Source organism: Schistocerca nitens, chromosome 7 (genome assembly GCF_023898315.1).
Source record: "Schistocerca nitens isolate TAMUIC-IGC-003100 chromosome 7, iqSchNite1.1, whole genome shotgun sequence".
Lineage (NCBI taxonomy): Eukaryota > Metazoa > Arthropoda > Insecta > Orthoptera > Acrididae > Schistocerca > Schistocerca nitens.
The window spans coordinates 602,519,259-602,534,474 of NC_064620.1; the positions used below are offsets into that span (position 1 = coordinate 602,519,259).

Below are 15,216 nucleotides of genomic sequence, written 5' to 3' on the forward strand. Positions count from 1 at the left end.
AGGTGCAAGGGTAAGAATAACTTCTTTTTTCTGACATGTGGATATGGCACATTTTTCTTTCAAATCATGCACAATTTTGCCCAATTCAGAGCATTTCTGTTCCTTTGGAGCAGATAGTTCTTTCTCTTCCACCATTAGTGTGTCAGCTATTTTGTGTTTTAATTTCATTTGAGCTTCTTGTAGTTTTCTTCTACCATGGCTGGGCCTGTCTCTTTTCCCAACTTTGTGTGTCTTCATGGGATGGCAGAGCAGTCACTGAAGTATTTAATTGCTCATCCGCTGTGGTTGTAGGTGGCTGATACTCTTCGTCACTGTCATGTAATATATATCAGAATATTCTTGATTTTTTAGCAGTGTAACACACGTGGAACGTAACTTTTGTCCTGGTTTCATGTTGAGTCCCATGCACTGATTCACTTTCAATACTGATTTTATATCAGTTTCTCTGAGGCTACACTTCACTGTCTTCTTATGGATCAAAACAACTTCTTTGTAGGAGAGAATACTTATATGGAAACACTTTCATATGATGATAACAAATACAAAGTTTCCTGGAACTGTACTTCTTGTGCCCACATGGTGTATCCTGGATCTCCGAAGCAACAAATCGTGGTACGGTTCATCCAGATCATACAGTACAAAGTCAATCCCACATTTTGTTCCATATGTTGTTTTATGACATTCAGATGCTTGTGCTCTACCAATACTGCAACTTGTTTGAACAAAAGCAGCACTAGTACACTCTTCTGCCTCCATACGGACTCTCCTCAACAGTACTGACCAGGCTGAACTAGAATCTTAAAAACATGAGTAACCTGTAGTTGTTGCTTGTTTCCTTTGTTGTTCCTGCCTAACAATGACTCATTCTGTCCCTGAAAACTACCATTGTTTAACTTTCTCTTGCCTAATGGTTCCCAACAATTGCTGCAACTTTATCTGAAACAAGCTGTTTACATCATCACTATTACTTGCTAAATCGTGTTAAAAGAAACTTAACCAAATACATCTCTGTCAACTTTTATTGTACACAAATGCCTTGCAATAACAAGTTGAAATTTTGCCACATATTATATTATGGTCTACTTATGCAGTGTTTGAAATTTGGCTTGGATATCACTTGTCCCTTTTGTGCTACCACAGTTAGAAAATCCATGTTTTCCAGGTAATTTTTCAAATTTTTGTATTTTCGTGTGCATGTAACTCTGTTTGTGTGACTGATATGGGCAAGATGAGTTTTGTGTGTGTTTAGGCCACATTAAGCTTACCACAAAAAATTTATATTATTTTTGAGTGAATTATATTTGGCATAGAGGGCACCTACAATATGTACCTTTTAACGTATTACATTTTTTAATCAAATTTTGGAATTGTATATTTTCCCTCAGAAATATGTTGGTGTTTTGATTCATAGAGTGTGTTCTCTAAGTGGATGTTTTTGGGTTGTAAAAATTTCACTGGACTGTGCGGAATAGTTCCAAAGTTATTGAGACCTGAAGTTGGGTCTGAAGATAGATTGCCAGGTGCGGGTTGCAATTTCCGGGTCACGCCACCTTCTTTCACAAGCCATAGTTCTGGAACTAATTGGTAGGGGAACTTAAAATTTGTATATGAGTGTTCCACACTTGGTAGCATTGGTGTGCTAAATTTCAGCCAACTCTGAGACTATCAGCTGGAACATTTTCTCAAATTGGTTGAATTGACATGGAGTGACCTCAGTGTGAAATCAGTAATGCAGGAAACCTCAAAAAAGTTGCTTTTGACATGAAAAATTAGCAAAATAGTTTACAGCTACATTAATGCACTTTATTTTGTGTGAAAGTTTCTTGGCATATAGCATTATTTGCAGAATTGTCCAACCTATACGTGTATTATTTAATTATAACATTGGTGTTTTTGAACCACCTCATCTAGGAGAGATCTTTAAAAGTGTTTTTATGGTGGGAATTTAACAATGTTTTATACAGATTCTTAACAACTACTCAGGTGATTACATTATCGGATTTGGAATGTGATTATCTTAATGCTCAGCAGTGCTGTTCGAAGCTAAATTTTGTGAGTAATGTTTATATGCATATATTTTTTCATGGTTTACTTGTTAAACAAAGCTGTATTTTCTGCTAATAAAATGTAGGAAAATTTTGTGCGTGTGTGTGTGTGTGTGTGTGTAAAACAGTGCCATGTTTTTCTTCTGCCAAATACAACTTTTTTGTACATGTGACAGTATTATGAAAAGGATAGATTGCTACTCACTATACAGTGGAAATGTTGAGTTGCAGACATGTGCTACAAAAAGACTGCTAAACAAGTAAGCTTTTGCACAGAAAAATGTCTTCTAATTAGACAAAACACACACACACACACACACACACAGATGTTCACGCAAACGAGGCTCTTTCACATGTGGCCACTGTCTCTGACTGTCCAAGCCAGACAGTGAGAACTGCACGTGGTAGGAGAAGCAATTTGGGTGGGGGGGGGGGGGGGTAAGGAGGTGGCTAGTAGGTGGAGGGGTGGGTAACAGGGTAGAAGTAGGGTCAGTAAAGTGCTGCTTGTGGGAGCATAGAGGAACAAGGTGGAGGGAGAGTAGGGAGATAGATGCAGTCAGGAGGTTGGACAGGGGCAGGGGGGAAGATAGGAAAGGAGAGAAATAAAGAGACTGTGTGTGCGCTGGTGAAATAGAAGGCTGTGTAGTGCTGCAATTGGAACAGGGAAGCATATAGGTGGCTAAAGGGCAATAACCAGTAAATGTTGAGGCCACTATATGGTGCGTAGCAATCTATCCTTTTCGTAATATTGTTATTATTCCATCCTGGATTTTCTATTTTTCTTGCATCTTCTTGATTTGAACTTTCATTGTTTTCACTTTCTTTTTATTTTGTTGAACATTTCTTGTGAATATGTTTTTATTATTCTAGGTAAATACTTGCTTTTAAAGTGCACGGGAGGACAGTATAACACCAATTTCGTAATTCACTGTGTAATGAGCTTTGCATGTGGAGTGGAACACAACTCAGACATTTTAAACTTGGTTCCAGATAACGCATTTCTGGAACTTTTTGCTGAGTTTCTGTAAATCACACTGGCATTTCCCTTTTCTTTACCTTGGAACAGTGGAACACTACCATGAACGTTCTGAGCCACCAGAACATCTGTAATCATTCTGATGTTGTGTTGATCATCCCGTTGATGCAGCTCACCGTGCTACTCTAACCTGTGCGAGCCTCTTCGTCTCTGAATAACTACTGCATCCTATATCCTTCTGAATCGGCTTACCGTATTCACCTTTTGGTGAATGATTTTTTTACCCACACACTTCCCTCCAATATTAAGTTCGTGATCCCTGATGACTCGGAAAGTGTCCCTTCAACCGATCCCTTGTTTTGATCAAGTTGTGCCACAAATTTCTTGTCTCCCCAGTTCTACTCAGTACCTCTTCGTTAGTTACATGATCTACCCATCTAGTCTTCAACATTCTTCTGCAGCACCACATTTTGATAGCTCCTATTGTCTTTTTGTCCAAACTGTTAATCATCCATGTTTCGCTTCCATACTCTAGACAAATAGATTCAGAAAAGACTTTATAACTCTGAATTTTATTTTCAATGTTAACAAATCTCTCTTCTTGAGAAATACATTTCTCACCAGTTCTAGTCTACATTTCATATCCTCTCTACTACAGTAAGTGCCAATACTGTAGATAATGACATAAATAATAAACAGATTTAAGAGTGCACAGAATAATATAAAAATTATAAAACAAATACCTAAAGAAGCCACAATGAAAGAAAACAGATTGCTGCACATAATCAGCGCCCTCTGTTAGCGCTAATGCCGGAGTGCCGCATATGCGAGAAGTGGTTAGAGGAACATGACTGTCAGAGGGCCCCTAGTACCCTGTGGCACGCCATTGCAAGAAAAGTATGATAAAACCCCATACCAGTCCATGAACAAGATTATCTAGTTAATGAACTGTATACTATATAAACAGCAAAGGAACAAAAGAAAACGGGAGTTATGCACACTCTGAAAGCTGTTTATTATTTATGTGGTTATCTATTATATTGGCACTTGGGCATACATCAGTTACTGTCTCTTTAACTGATTTGATTTGATTTCTTTATTAATCTGTGAAACAATTTACATTGAATGGATTTCGTCATTGAATAATAGACAATTTAACAGTTCAAATTTGTTTCTTACACAATAGTTGACAGTGAAATTTTCTTTTAATGTAATTTACATTTTTCAGTCTTATATAATTATTATTTCTCCATATAGTTTGACACAGAACTTTCATATTTTAAGTAACGTTTTTTAATTCAAGTACTCCATTACTGTATAGTAACTTTTATTTTGTAAAAGTTTTTTTTAGTTTTTCTTTGAAGGAGGAGATTGTCTCTATGTCTTTTATGTTTTGTGGTAATTTATTATATAATTATATATTATTTAGTCCGCCCCTCGTGGTCTCGCAGTAGCTTTCTCGCTTCCCGAGCGCGGGGTCCCGGGTTCGATTTCCGGCGGGGTCAGGAATTTTTCCTGCCTCGAGATGACTGGGTGTTGTGTCGTCTACATCATCATCATTTATTCCCATTACGGTCGCAGGAAGGCAACAGCAAACCACCTCCATTAGGACCTTGCCTAGTAAGGCGGTGTGGGTCTCCCGCATCATTCCCCTACGCTCTGTAAAGAAGCATGGGACTTCATTTCCATTATTATATAATTTGATGGCATTGTACAGTAGACTCTGTTGTGTTTGAACTTTATTTTTTCTATCCATACTTTCGTAACCATGTACAGAATCATTGTTAACATAGTGTCCAATATTTTTTTTTAATGTACATAACATTTTGAAAAATATATTCACATGGGACAGTTAAAATTTCCAGCATTTTAAAAAGTTCAAGGCAGTGAGCCATGGTGCCACTCTTGGTAATTATATGTACTGATCTTTTCTGCAATTTGAATATAGCTTCGATATATTTCCTGCTCACTCCCCAGAATATTATCCCATAACTAATAACAGAATGAATTTACGCAAAGTATACTGATCTAATACATGAAATATCGCATGCTGAAGTAAGAACTCTGGGGGCATAGCATGCTGTAGAGATTCTGTTACGAAGTATTTTTACATGGTCTTCCCACTTCAACTGACTATCAACTTGCATGCCAAGAAATTTTGTGCTTTCCACCCATTGTATGGTTTCATAAATTCAGGTTATTATAATATGGTTTTTTGTTTATGTAAAAGTTCATAGCACTTGTTTTCTTAATATTAAGCATGACCTTTTTTGTTAGCTGCCCACTCATATACACTTTTTAGTGTTTCTTCAGCTTTCTCTCTTAGATCTACATGTGATGTGTCACTGATTAGCACATTAGAGTCATCTGCAAACAATATTGTATGCCCATGCTTTATACTTTGTGGGAAATCATTAATATAAATTAGAAATAGTACTGGACCTAGGACACTACCCTGTGGTACACCTATATTTATATGTTTGGGGTCAGAAATATGTTTTTTTTATACAGTTGGAGTTACATGATAAATGTGTTATTTCAGTCATCTGTATTCTATTTTCTAGATATGACTGGAACCATTTTTTTACAATCCCCCTTATTCCCAGTTCATCTAGCTTAACCAACAGTGTTTTGTGATCCACTGTGTCAAAAGCTTTGGTTAGATCGATAAATATACCTGTTGTATAGTTTCCTTTATTGAGTGCTTCTAGGATATATTTAGTGAGATATGCTGTTGCTGCTTCTGTGCCTTTCCCTATTCGGAATCCAAACTGGTCCTTGGTTAGGAGGTTGTGCTTATTCAAGTAGCTCATAAGTCTACCTTTAATCATGACCATGTCGCAGCTTGTGATTAAACAGATAGTTCATTAATTTTCACACCTCTTAGCAAGTGCTTTCTTTGGAATTGGAATCATTACATTCTTCTTGAAGTGTGAGAGTATTTTACCTGTCTTATACATCTTGCACACCAGATGGAAGGGTTTTGTCATCAGCAGTTCTGACAGAATATTGTGTACTCATGAAACCTTGTTTTAATTTAGACCTTTCAGAGCTTTGTCAAATTCTTCTCACAGTATCGTATCTCTTGTCTCATCTTCATCTACGCCCACTTCCCTGTCTATAAAAATGCCTTCAAGTTTATTTCCATTATATAGACTCCTTATACATTTCAGCTTTCCCTTCTTTGCTTAGGAATGCTTTTCTGTCTGAGCTCTTGATATTCACAGAGCTGCTTCTCTTTTCTCCAAAGGCCTTTTTAATTTCCTATAGGCAGTATCTATCTTTCCCCTAATGAAATATGCTTCTAAATCTTTACATTTGTCCTCTAGCAATTCTTGCTTAGCCATTTTGTATTTCCTGTCAGTCTGTATTCCCATTTGCCTCCTACGTTTACTGCATTTTTATATTTTCTCCTTTCATCAGTTAAATTCAGAATCTCATGTGTTATCCAAAGATTTCTACTGGTCCTTGTGTTTTTATCTATTTGATCCACTGCTGCCTTCACTATTTCATCTCTTAAAGCTACCCATTCATCTTCTACTGTATTCCTTTTTCCTGTTCTAGTCAATTATTACCTCGTGCCCCATTTGAAACTCTGAGCAAGCTCTGGTTCTATCAACTTATCCAGTCCCATTTCCTTAATTTCCTATCTATTCCAACTTCTTCAGTTTTAATCTACTGTTCATAACCAGTAAATTGTGGTCAGAGCCCACATCTGCCCCTGGAAATGTTTTACATTTTAAAACTCGGTTTCTAAATCTTTGTCTTACCATTATATAGGCAATCTGAAACCTTCCAGTGTCTCCAAGTCTCTTCTACATACACAACCTTCTTTTACAATTCTTATACCCCAGTCCATACTGATCAACTATTTTTCCTTCTCATCCTTTTCCTACTATTGAAATCCACTCCCCATTAACTGTTAAATTTTCATCTCCCTTAACTAACTGAATATTTTTTTTTTTGTCTCGCCATGCATTTTTTTCCCATTTCTTTTGCATTTGTGGAGCTCGTTGGCATATAAACTTGTATTGCTGTGATGGGTGTGGGCTTCATGTCTACCTTGGCTACAGTTATGCAATCACTATGCTGTTCATAGTAGCTACCCTGCATTCCTACTTTTTATTCATTCTTAAACCTCTCCTGCAGCACCCGTATTTGATTCTGTATGTGCAACCTGGTATTCACCTGACCAGGAGTCCTGTTCCTCCTGCCACCTAACTTCACTAATTCCCACCATATCTAACTTCATCTGATCCATTTCCTGATTCTAAATTTTTTGACCTACCGGCCCAATTAAGGGAACTAACATTCCACACACCGATCCATAACATGCAAGTTTTGTTTCTCCTGATGATGACATCCTCCTGAGTAGTCCCCACCCGGAGATCTGAATTGGGGTTGTTTTACCTCTGAAATATTTTACCCAAGAGGATGCCATCATCATTTAACCATACAGTAGAGCTGCATGCCCTCAGGAAAAATTATGACTGTAGCTTCCCCTTGCTTTTAGCCATTCATAGTATGAGCACAGCAATGCTGTTTTGGTTGATGTTACAAGACCAGATCAGTCTGTCATCCAGACTTTGCAGACTTACAATAAGAGAACATAGTCTGTGCCCACTTAGTTAATGCATCAGTAACACTATACAGTTCGTGCAAAAATTTCATCTGCCAATCAACTTATAAACAGCATGGCATTAAAGGAGATTGTCACTTTTCATATATTCAGTCACATACTATTTTTTTTTTTTTTTTTTTTTGTGAATTTCTGTATTGGTAGTTTGATACATTTTAAGACTGATTTACACTGGATGTCACCCATCAACAAATCATCATGGAATGGAAGGGAAATTCACTGCGAAATTTGTCTTGCTTTCTGTACAGCTAATTAATAACATTGGAAGAACTGAGGTGTGTTTTTTCTCCATAATACAGCGAACCTTTTTGTTATTTACACAGTGTATTAAATTTTTTTTATCTGTTTCTGTTATTATTTATGCTTAGTCTAAGCTTTTTATTTATCCAATTATTGTAAAACTGATGCCATTTTCTGCTTTATATTTAGTTTCTCTCAGTGGAGAACACCCATTGTGCTTGTGCAATTATCACAGTACGTCATGAAAACAACGCAACCCAAAAAATAAAGATTACAAAGAAATAAAGCCCAAGATCCCATAGTATAAAGTTGTAGTAGTAGTAGTAGCAGCAGCAGCAGCTTTATTCTCCGTAGATCTCTTTTTACATGTATATAGGACATGTCAAAGTATTTACAAGTTTAGACCAGTTTAAAATAAGCTAATTCGTATACACATACATTAACAGATTTATAATTAGAGACAATCATTAGATTTACTCCTGGTATACAATACGTTTTTTGCAAATAACTTATTAAATAATGCAATGCCACACTGTTCACTCATATCTCACTATCAGTCACTGCACACACTATTCACACATTGTTTCATAACACTTTCCTCACTACACACATAAACACACACACTGGTAATCTCTGGGCCATTTTCTGTACCACAACTTCCCATTTGCTATCCTGAAAAGCTGAGTCAGCATCCTCTATATTGAGTGAGCTGTTGAGCTCAGAAAGAGAAAGAGGTGTTGGTATTGTGCTATGCGTAGCTTGGGGGTAAGTATTTCTAGAAAAGGGCAAAAGAAGGGAAAAAACATAGTGTGAAGGTGTTATGTGGAATGTTGAATGTTTTGTAATCATTATTATTATTTATTTGTATAACTTTTTTTTTTTACCAAATCCCTACTCTGTTTTATCTAAGTAATCCTTCAGTGTATAAAATGTATTGCATAACAGGTACTTTTTAGTTGCCTTTTTAAATAAGTGTATTTTTGCAATTTCTTTAATCTCTTTTGGTAATTTGTTGTACAGTTTTACTCCTTGGTTGAAAATTCTGTTTTGAATTTTATGTTTATTTTTTCTTGGTAAATGTAAGTTGAGTCTAGCTCTTGCTCCATGGTCATGGACAGAGCTGTTTGTGCAGTAATTACCAAAGTTATTTTATGTGTACAACTAACTGGTAAATGTATTCACATGGAGCAGTTAAAATCCCCAGTGTTTTGAACATATTTTTACAATGAGCTCGACTACCATTTTTGGTTATTATTCTTATGGCTGGTTTTTGGAGATTGAAAATTGTGTTCATATTGTGCATTTGTTCCCCAAAAAAGAATGCCATACCTAAGAATTGAGTGTACATATGAATAATAACTAAAAGACACTGCATTGATGACAGGATTCTAAGGGCATAACATTCTGATGACATTCTGTTTGTAAGTACTTTTGTTTGTTTCCACCACTTCAACTGAGAATCAATATTCATTCCTAAAAATTTTGCATTTGTTACAAAGTCTATAGAGATGGCATTAGTTTTCTTAATGTTCAGTGTCACTTTATTGCTTATTGACCAATCATAAACTTCCTTGAGAGTTTCATTTGCCTTCTCTGCGAAGAGTTTTCTTGTTTTCTCAGTGACTATAATGTTGCTGTCATCAACAAAGAGAATTTTTTCACCACGATTAACACTACTGGGAAAGTAATTGATGATGTGTATCAGGAATAGTATTGGTCCTAATATGCTACCTTGCAGAACCCCTATATTAATGTATTGTGGTTCTGGTAAGTGTTTTACTAAATGTTTAGATCTATTTGAAGTATGTGTTATCTCCACTCTTTGTACACTACCTGCTAGGTATGATCGAAACAAGTCATTAGCTATCCCTCTTATTCCTAATGCTTCTAATTTATTTAATAGAATCTTGTGGTCGACTGTATCAAAGGCCTTAGAAAGATCCAAAAATATGCCTGTGACACACTCATCTTTATCAAGAGCATCAAGTAAAACTTTTGTGAATTCTACTATGGCTGACTCAGTATTCTTGCCAATTTGGAAACCAAAATGTGATTCGCTTAAAATATTGTATTTATTCAGGTAATTTATTATTCTGTATTTCATGATTGCTTCTATTACTTTTGAGAATGGTGTCAGCAGGGAAATGGGCCGGTAACTTTCTATGTATTCTGCATTACCTTTCTTAAGCAAAGGTACAACTCTTGCCTGTTTTAACTACTCTGGAAATGCCCCTGATGTGAGGGATTCATTTATTCTATTTGTTAAGAGGCCTTGTGTAACCCTATGCGTTGTTTCAGTACACACATTGGTACTTCATCTAAGCCTATTGGCTTTTTATTTTTTAGTTTTTGAACAGTTTTATTGACTTCATTCTCTGTGGTTGGAAGTAACATAATTTTATTTAGTGCTACATTATTTACAGGAGTTATGTTTATTTTAGGGAATTTTTGCTGTAACTTCTCTGAAATACTTGAAAAATGTTCATTTACATAGTTTGCCAAGTGTTGTGGATCATTTATTACCTTATCGCCCTACCTTAGCATTATTGATATGAATATAATAGAGGGAAACATTCCACGTGGGAAAGATGATGTAACATACCAAACGAAAGTGTTGGTATGTTGATAGAGACACAAACAAACACACAAAATTCAAGCTTTCGCAACCCACGGTTGCTTCATCAGGAAAGAGGGAAGGAGAGGGAAAGACGTAAGGATGTGGGTTTTAAGGGAGAGGGTAAGGAGTCATTCCAATCCCGGGAGCGGAAAGACTTACCTTAGGGGGAAAAAGGGACAGGTATACACTCGCGCACACACACACATATCCATCCGCACATATACAGACACAAGCAGACATATGTAAAGGAAAAGAGTTTGGGCAGAGATGTCAGTCGAGGCGGAAGTACAGAGGCAAAAATGTTGTTGAATGACAGGTGAGGTATAGCGGCGGCAACTTGAAATTAGCGGAGGTTGAGGCGTGGTGGGTAATGGGAAGAGAGGATATATTGAAGGGCAAGTTCCCATCTCCAGAGTTCTGATAGGTTGGTGTTAGTGGGAAGTATCCTGATAACCCGGACGGTGTAACACTGTGCCAAGATGTGCTGGCCGTGCACCAAGGCATGTTTAGCCACAGGGTGATCCTCATTACCAACAAACACTGTCTGCCTGTGTCCATTCATGCGAATGGACAGTTTGTTGCTGGTCATTCCCACATAGAAAGCTTCACAGTTTAGGCAGGTCAGTTGGTAAATCATGTGGGTGCTTTCACACGTGGCTCTGCCTTTGATCGTGTACACCTTCCGGGTTACAGGACTGGAGTAGGTGGTGGGGAGATGGCGTATGGGACAGGTTTTACACTGGGGGCGGTTACAAGGGTAGGAGCCAGAGGGTAGGGAAGGTGGTTTGGGGATTTCATAGGGATGAACCAAGAGGTTACGAAGGTTAGGTGGATGGCGGAAAGACACTCTTGGTGGAGTGGGGAGGATTTCATGAAGGATGGATCTCATTTCAGGGCAGGATTTGAGGAAGTCGTATCCCTGCTGGAGAGCCACATTCAGAGTCTGATCCAGTCCCGGAAAGTATCCTGTCACAAGTGGGGCACTTTTGGGGTTCTTCTGTGGGAGGTTCTGGGTTTGAGGGGATGAGGAAGTGGCTCTGGTTATTTGCTTCTGTACCAGGTCGGGAGGGTAGTTGCGGGATGTGAAAGCTATTTTCAGGTTGTTGGTGTAATGGTTCAGGGATTCAGGACTGGAGCAGATTCGTTTGCCACAAAGACCTAGGCTGTGGGGAAGGGACCGTTTGATATGGAATGGGTGGCAGCTGTTATAATGGAAGTACTGTTGTTTGTTGGTGTGTTTGATGTGGGCGGATGTGTGAAGCTGGCCATTGGACAGATGTAGGTCAGTGTCAAGGAAAGTGGCATGGGATTTGGAGTAGGACCAGGTGAATCTAATGGAACCAAAGGAGTTGAGGTAGGAGTGGAAATTCTGGAGTTCTTCTTCACTGTGAGTCCAGATCATGAAGATGTCATCAATAAATCTGTACCAAACTTTGGGTTGGCAGGCCTGGGTAACCAAGAAGGCTTCCTCTAAGTGACCCATAAATAGCTTGGTGTACGAGGGGGCCATCCTGGTACTCATGGCTGTTCCCTTTAATTGTTGGTATGTCTGGCATTCGAAAGTGAAGAAGTTGTGAGTCAGGATGAAGCTGGCTAAGGTAATGAGGAAAGAGGTTTTAGGTAGGGTGGCAGGTGATTGGCGTGAAAGGAAGTGCTCCATTTCAGCAAGGCCATGGACGTACGGAATATTTGTGTATAAGGAAGTGGCATCAATGGTTACAAGGATGGTTTCGAGAAAGTGGTTAGTGTTTTTGATGAAGGATGGGAGACTGCATGTTATGGGTTGAAGGTGTTGATCTACATAGGCAGAGATATGTTCTGTGGGGGCTTGGTAACCAGCCACAATGGGGTGTCTGGGAAGATTGGGTTTGTGAATTTTAGGAAGTAGGTAGAAGGTAGGGGTGCAGGGTGTCGGTGGGATCAGGAGGTTTATGGAGTCAGGTGAAAGGCCAGACATACCAACAATTAAAGGGAACAGCCATGAGTACCAGGATGGCCCCCTCGTACACCAAGCTATTTATGGGTCACTTAGAGGAAGCCTTCTTGGTTACCCAGGCCTGCCAACCCAAAGTTTGGTACAGATTTATTGATGACATCTTCATGATCTGGATTCACAGTGAAGAAGAACTCCAGAATTTCCACTCCTACCTCAACTCCTTTGGTTCCATTAGATTCACCTGGTCCTACTCCAAATCCCATGCCACTTTCCTTGACACTGACCTACATCTGTCCAATGGCCAGCTTCACACATCCGCCCACATCAAACACACCAACAAACGACAGTACTTCCATTATAACAGCTGCCACCCATTCCATATCAAACGGTCCCTTCCCCACAGCCTAGGTCTTCGTGGCAAACGAATCTGCTCCAGTCCTGAATCCCTGAACCATTACACCAACAACCTGAAAATAGCTTTCACATCCCGCAACTACCCTCCCGACCTGGTACAGAAGCAAATAACCAGAGCCACTTCCTCATCCCCTCAAACCCAGAACCTCCCACAGAAGAACCCCAAAAGTGCCCCACTTGTGACAGGATACTTTCCGGGACTGGATCAGACTCTGAATGTGGTTCTCCAGCAGGGATACGACTTCCTCAAATCCTGCCCTGAAATGAGATCCATCCTTCGTGAAATCCTCTACACTCCACCAAGAGTGTCTTTCTGCCATCCACCTAACCTTCGTAACCTCTTGGTTCATCCCTCTGAAATCCCCAAACCACTTTCCCTACCATCTGGCTCCTACCCTTGTAGCCGCCCCCGGTGTAAAACCTGTCCCATGCACCCTCCCACCACCACCTACTCCAGTCCTGTAACCCGGAAGGTGTACACGATCAAAGGCAGAGCCACGTGTGAAAGCACCCACATGATTTACCAACTGACCTGCCTAAACTGGGAAGCTTTCTATGTGGGAATGACCAGCAACAAACTGTCCATTCGCATGAATGGACACAGGCAGACAGTGTTAGTTGGTAATGAGGATCACCTTGTGGCTAAACATGCCTTGGTGCACGGCCAGCACATCTTGGCACAGTGTTACACCGTCCGGGTTATCAGGATACTTCCCACTAACACCAGCCTATCAGAACTCTGGAGATGGGAACTTGCCCTTCAATATATCCTCTCTTCCCATTACCCACCACGCCTCAACCTCCGCAATTTCAAGTTGCCGCTGCTCATGCCTCACCTGTCATTCAACAACATTTTTACCTCTGTACTTCCACCTCGACTGACATCTCTGCCCAAACTCTTTTCCTTTACGTATGTCTGCTTGTGTTTGTATATGTGCGGATGGATATGTGTGTGTGTGTGTGTGTGTGTGTGTGTGTGCGTGTGCGAGTGTATACCTGTCCCTTTTTCCGCCTAAGGTAAGTCTTTCCGCTTCCGGGATTGGAATGACTCCTTACCCTCTCCCTTAAAACCCACATCCTTTCGTCTTTCCCTCTCCTTCCCTCTTTCCTGATGAAGCAACCGTGGGTTGCGAAAGCTTGAATTTTGTGTGTGTGTTTGTGTTTGTTTGTGTCTCTATCAACATACCAACACTTTTGTTTGGTAAGTTACATCATCTTTGTTTTTAGATATACCTTTGCATTATGTTATTCTGCATTCCTTTGCCTCTCCCCATTTCCTTTTTTATAACATCCCATATTGCTTTGCTTTTATTCTCTGCATTATATATTATTTTGTCATTAAATTACTTTTTTGCAGCAATCGGCACCTTCCTATAGATGTTTTTGTGTCTATGATAGAAATTTAAGAATTCTGGATCATTACGACTCTTTTTAATTTAACTGTATTATTTAAATGTTTGGGAGGACTTCTTAGCACCTGCTGTTATCCATCTGTTTTTGTGGGATGTTGATGCAGACATGCATACTTTTGGAAATGTCTTTTCAGAGTTCAATTTAAATAATGTGGAGAATTTAGAAAATTTGATATTCACATTGGTTTCCTTATATGCTTCATCCCAGCTTTGTTTTGCTAATTCTTTTGAAAAATCTTTTATTTTGCTTTCTGATGGATGTCGTTTTTAGGCTTGTAGTTTAGGGAATGATTCGATGCCTGATTTTACTGTTGTTATTTGACAGAGATGATGTGATTGTCCAAGATCTTTTACAGCTACATCAAATTTTTCCATGTCCATATTTGTGGTAACATGGTCAATTACTGATGCAGTCATTGTAGTAACCCTTCTTGCACTATTGAACAATAGGGATATGCCAAAACTTTGAAGGATGTTTGTGAGGGTGCTGCTGGATTCATTTATGAAATTAGTGTTGCTGTTAATGTCCCCACACAGAATTATGTTGACCTTTGTACCTGAGACTTTATCTAGAACTTCTGTTAATTTATTGAAAAAGTGTCCACACTACCACTGGAAGATCTATACAAACACAAAATGATTAATTTCTTGGTGATAACAAGCCCTGTTAATTCAATAGCTGATATTTCAAAGTGTTTGTCTTCACTTACTGTACTGAGGTCATGTCTTGATTTGAACTGTGTTCCTTTTCTGATATAAATGCATGATCCTCCATCCCGTGAAGCAGTTCTGCAGTAAGAGTTTGTCCTTTCATACAATGATAATACTACATGTTGGATTTCTGTGTCTCTACACCAATGCTCAGTAACACAAACTACTGTGCCCTTCAAAGATTGGAGCTCAACTTCTAATTGTTGTATTTTCTTTTTTATTGATT

The 15,216-nt window shown here is 38.9% G+C and overlaps 1 protein-coding gene across 1 annotated transcript in view; it reads left to right on the forward strand.

Moving 5' to 3' along the window:
• Positions 1-15,216, forward strand: part of LOC126195263 (protein cornichon homolog 4) — a 91,806-nt gene that overhangs the window by 5,940 nt on the left and 70,650 nt on the right. Inside the window, exon 2 of the mRNA XM_049933790.1 lies at positions 1,984-2,052. Within this exon, the coding sequence (XP_049789747.1) occupies positions 1,984-2,052 (69 nt within the window). The remainder of the gene's footprint in view (positions 1-1,983; positions 2,053-15,216) is intronic.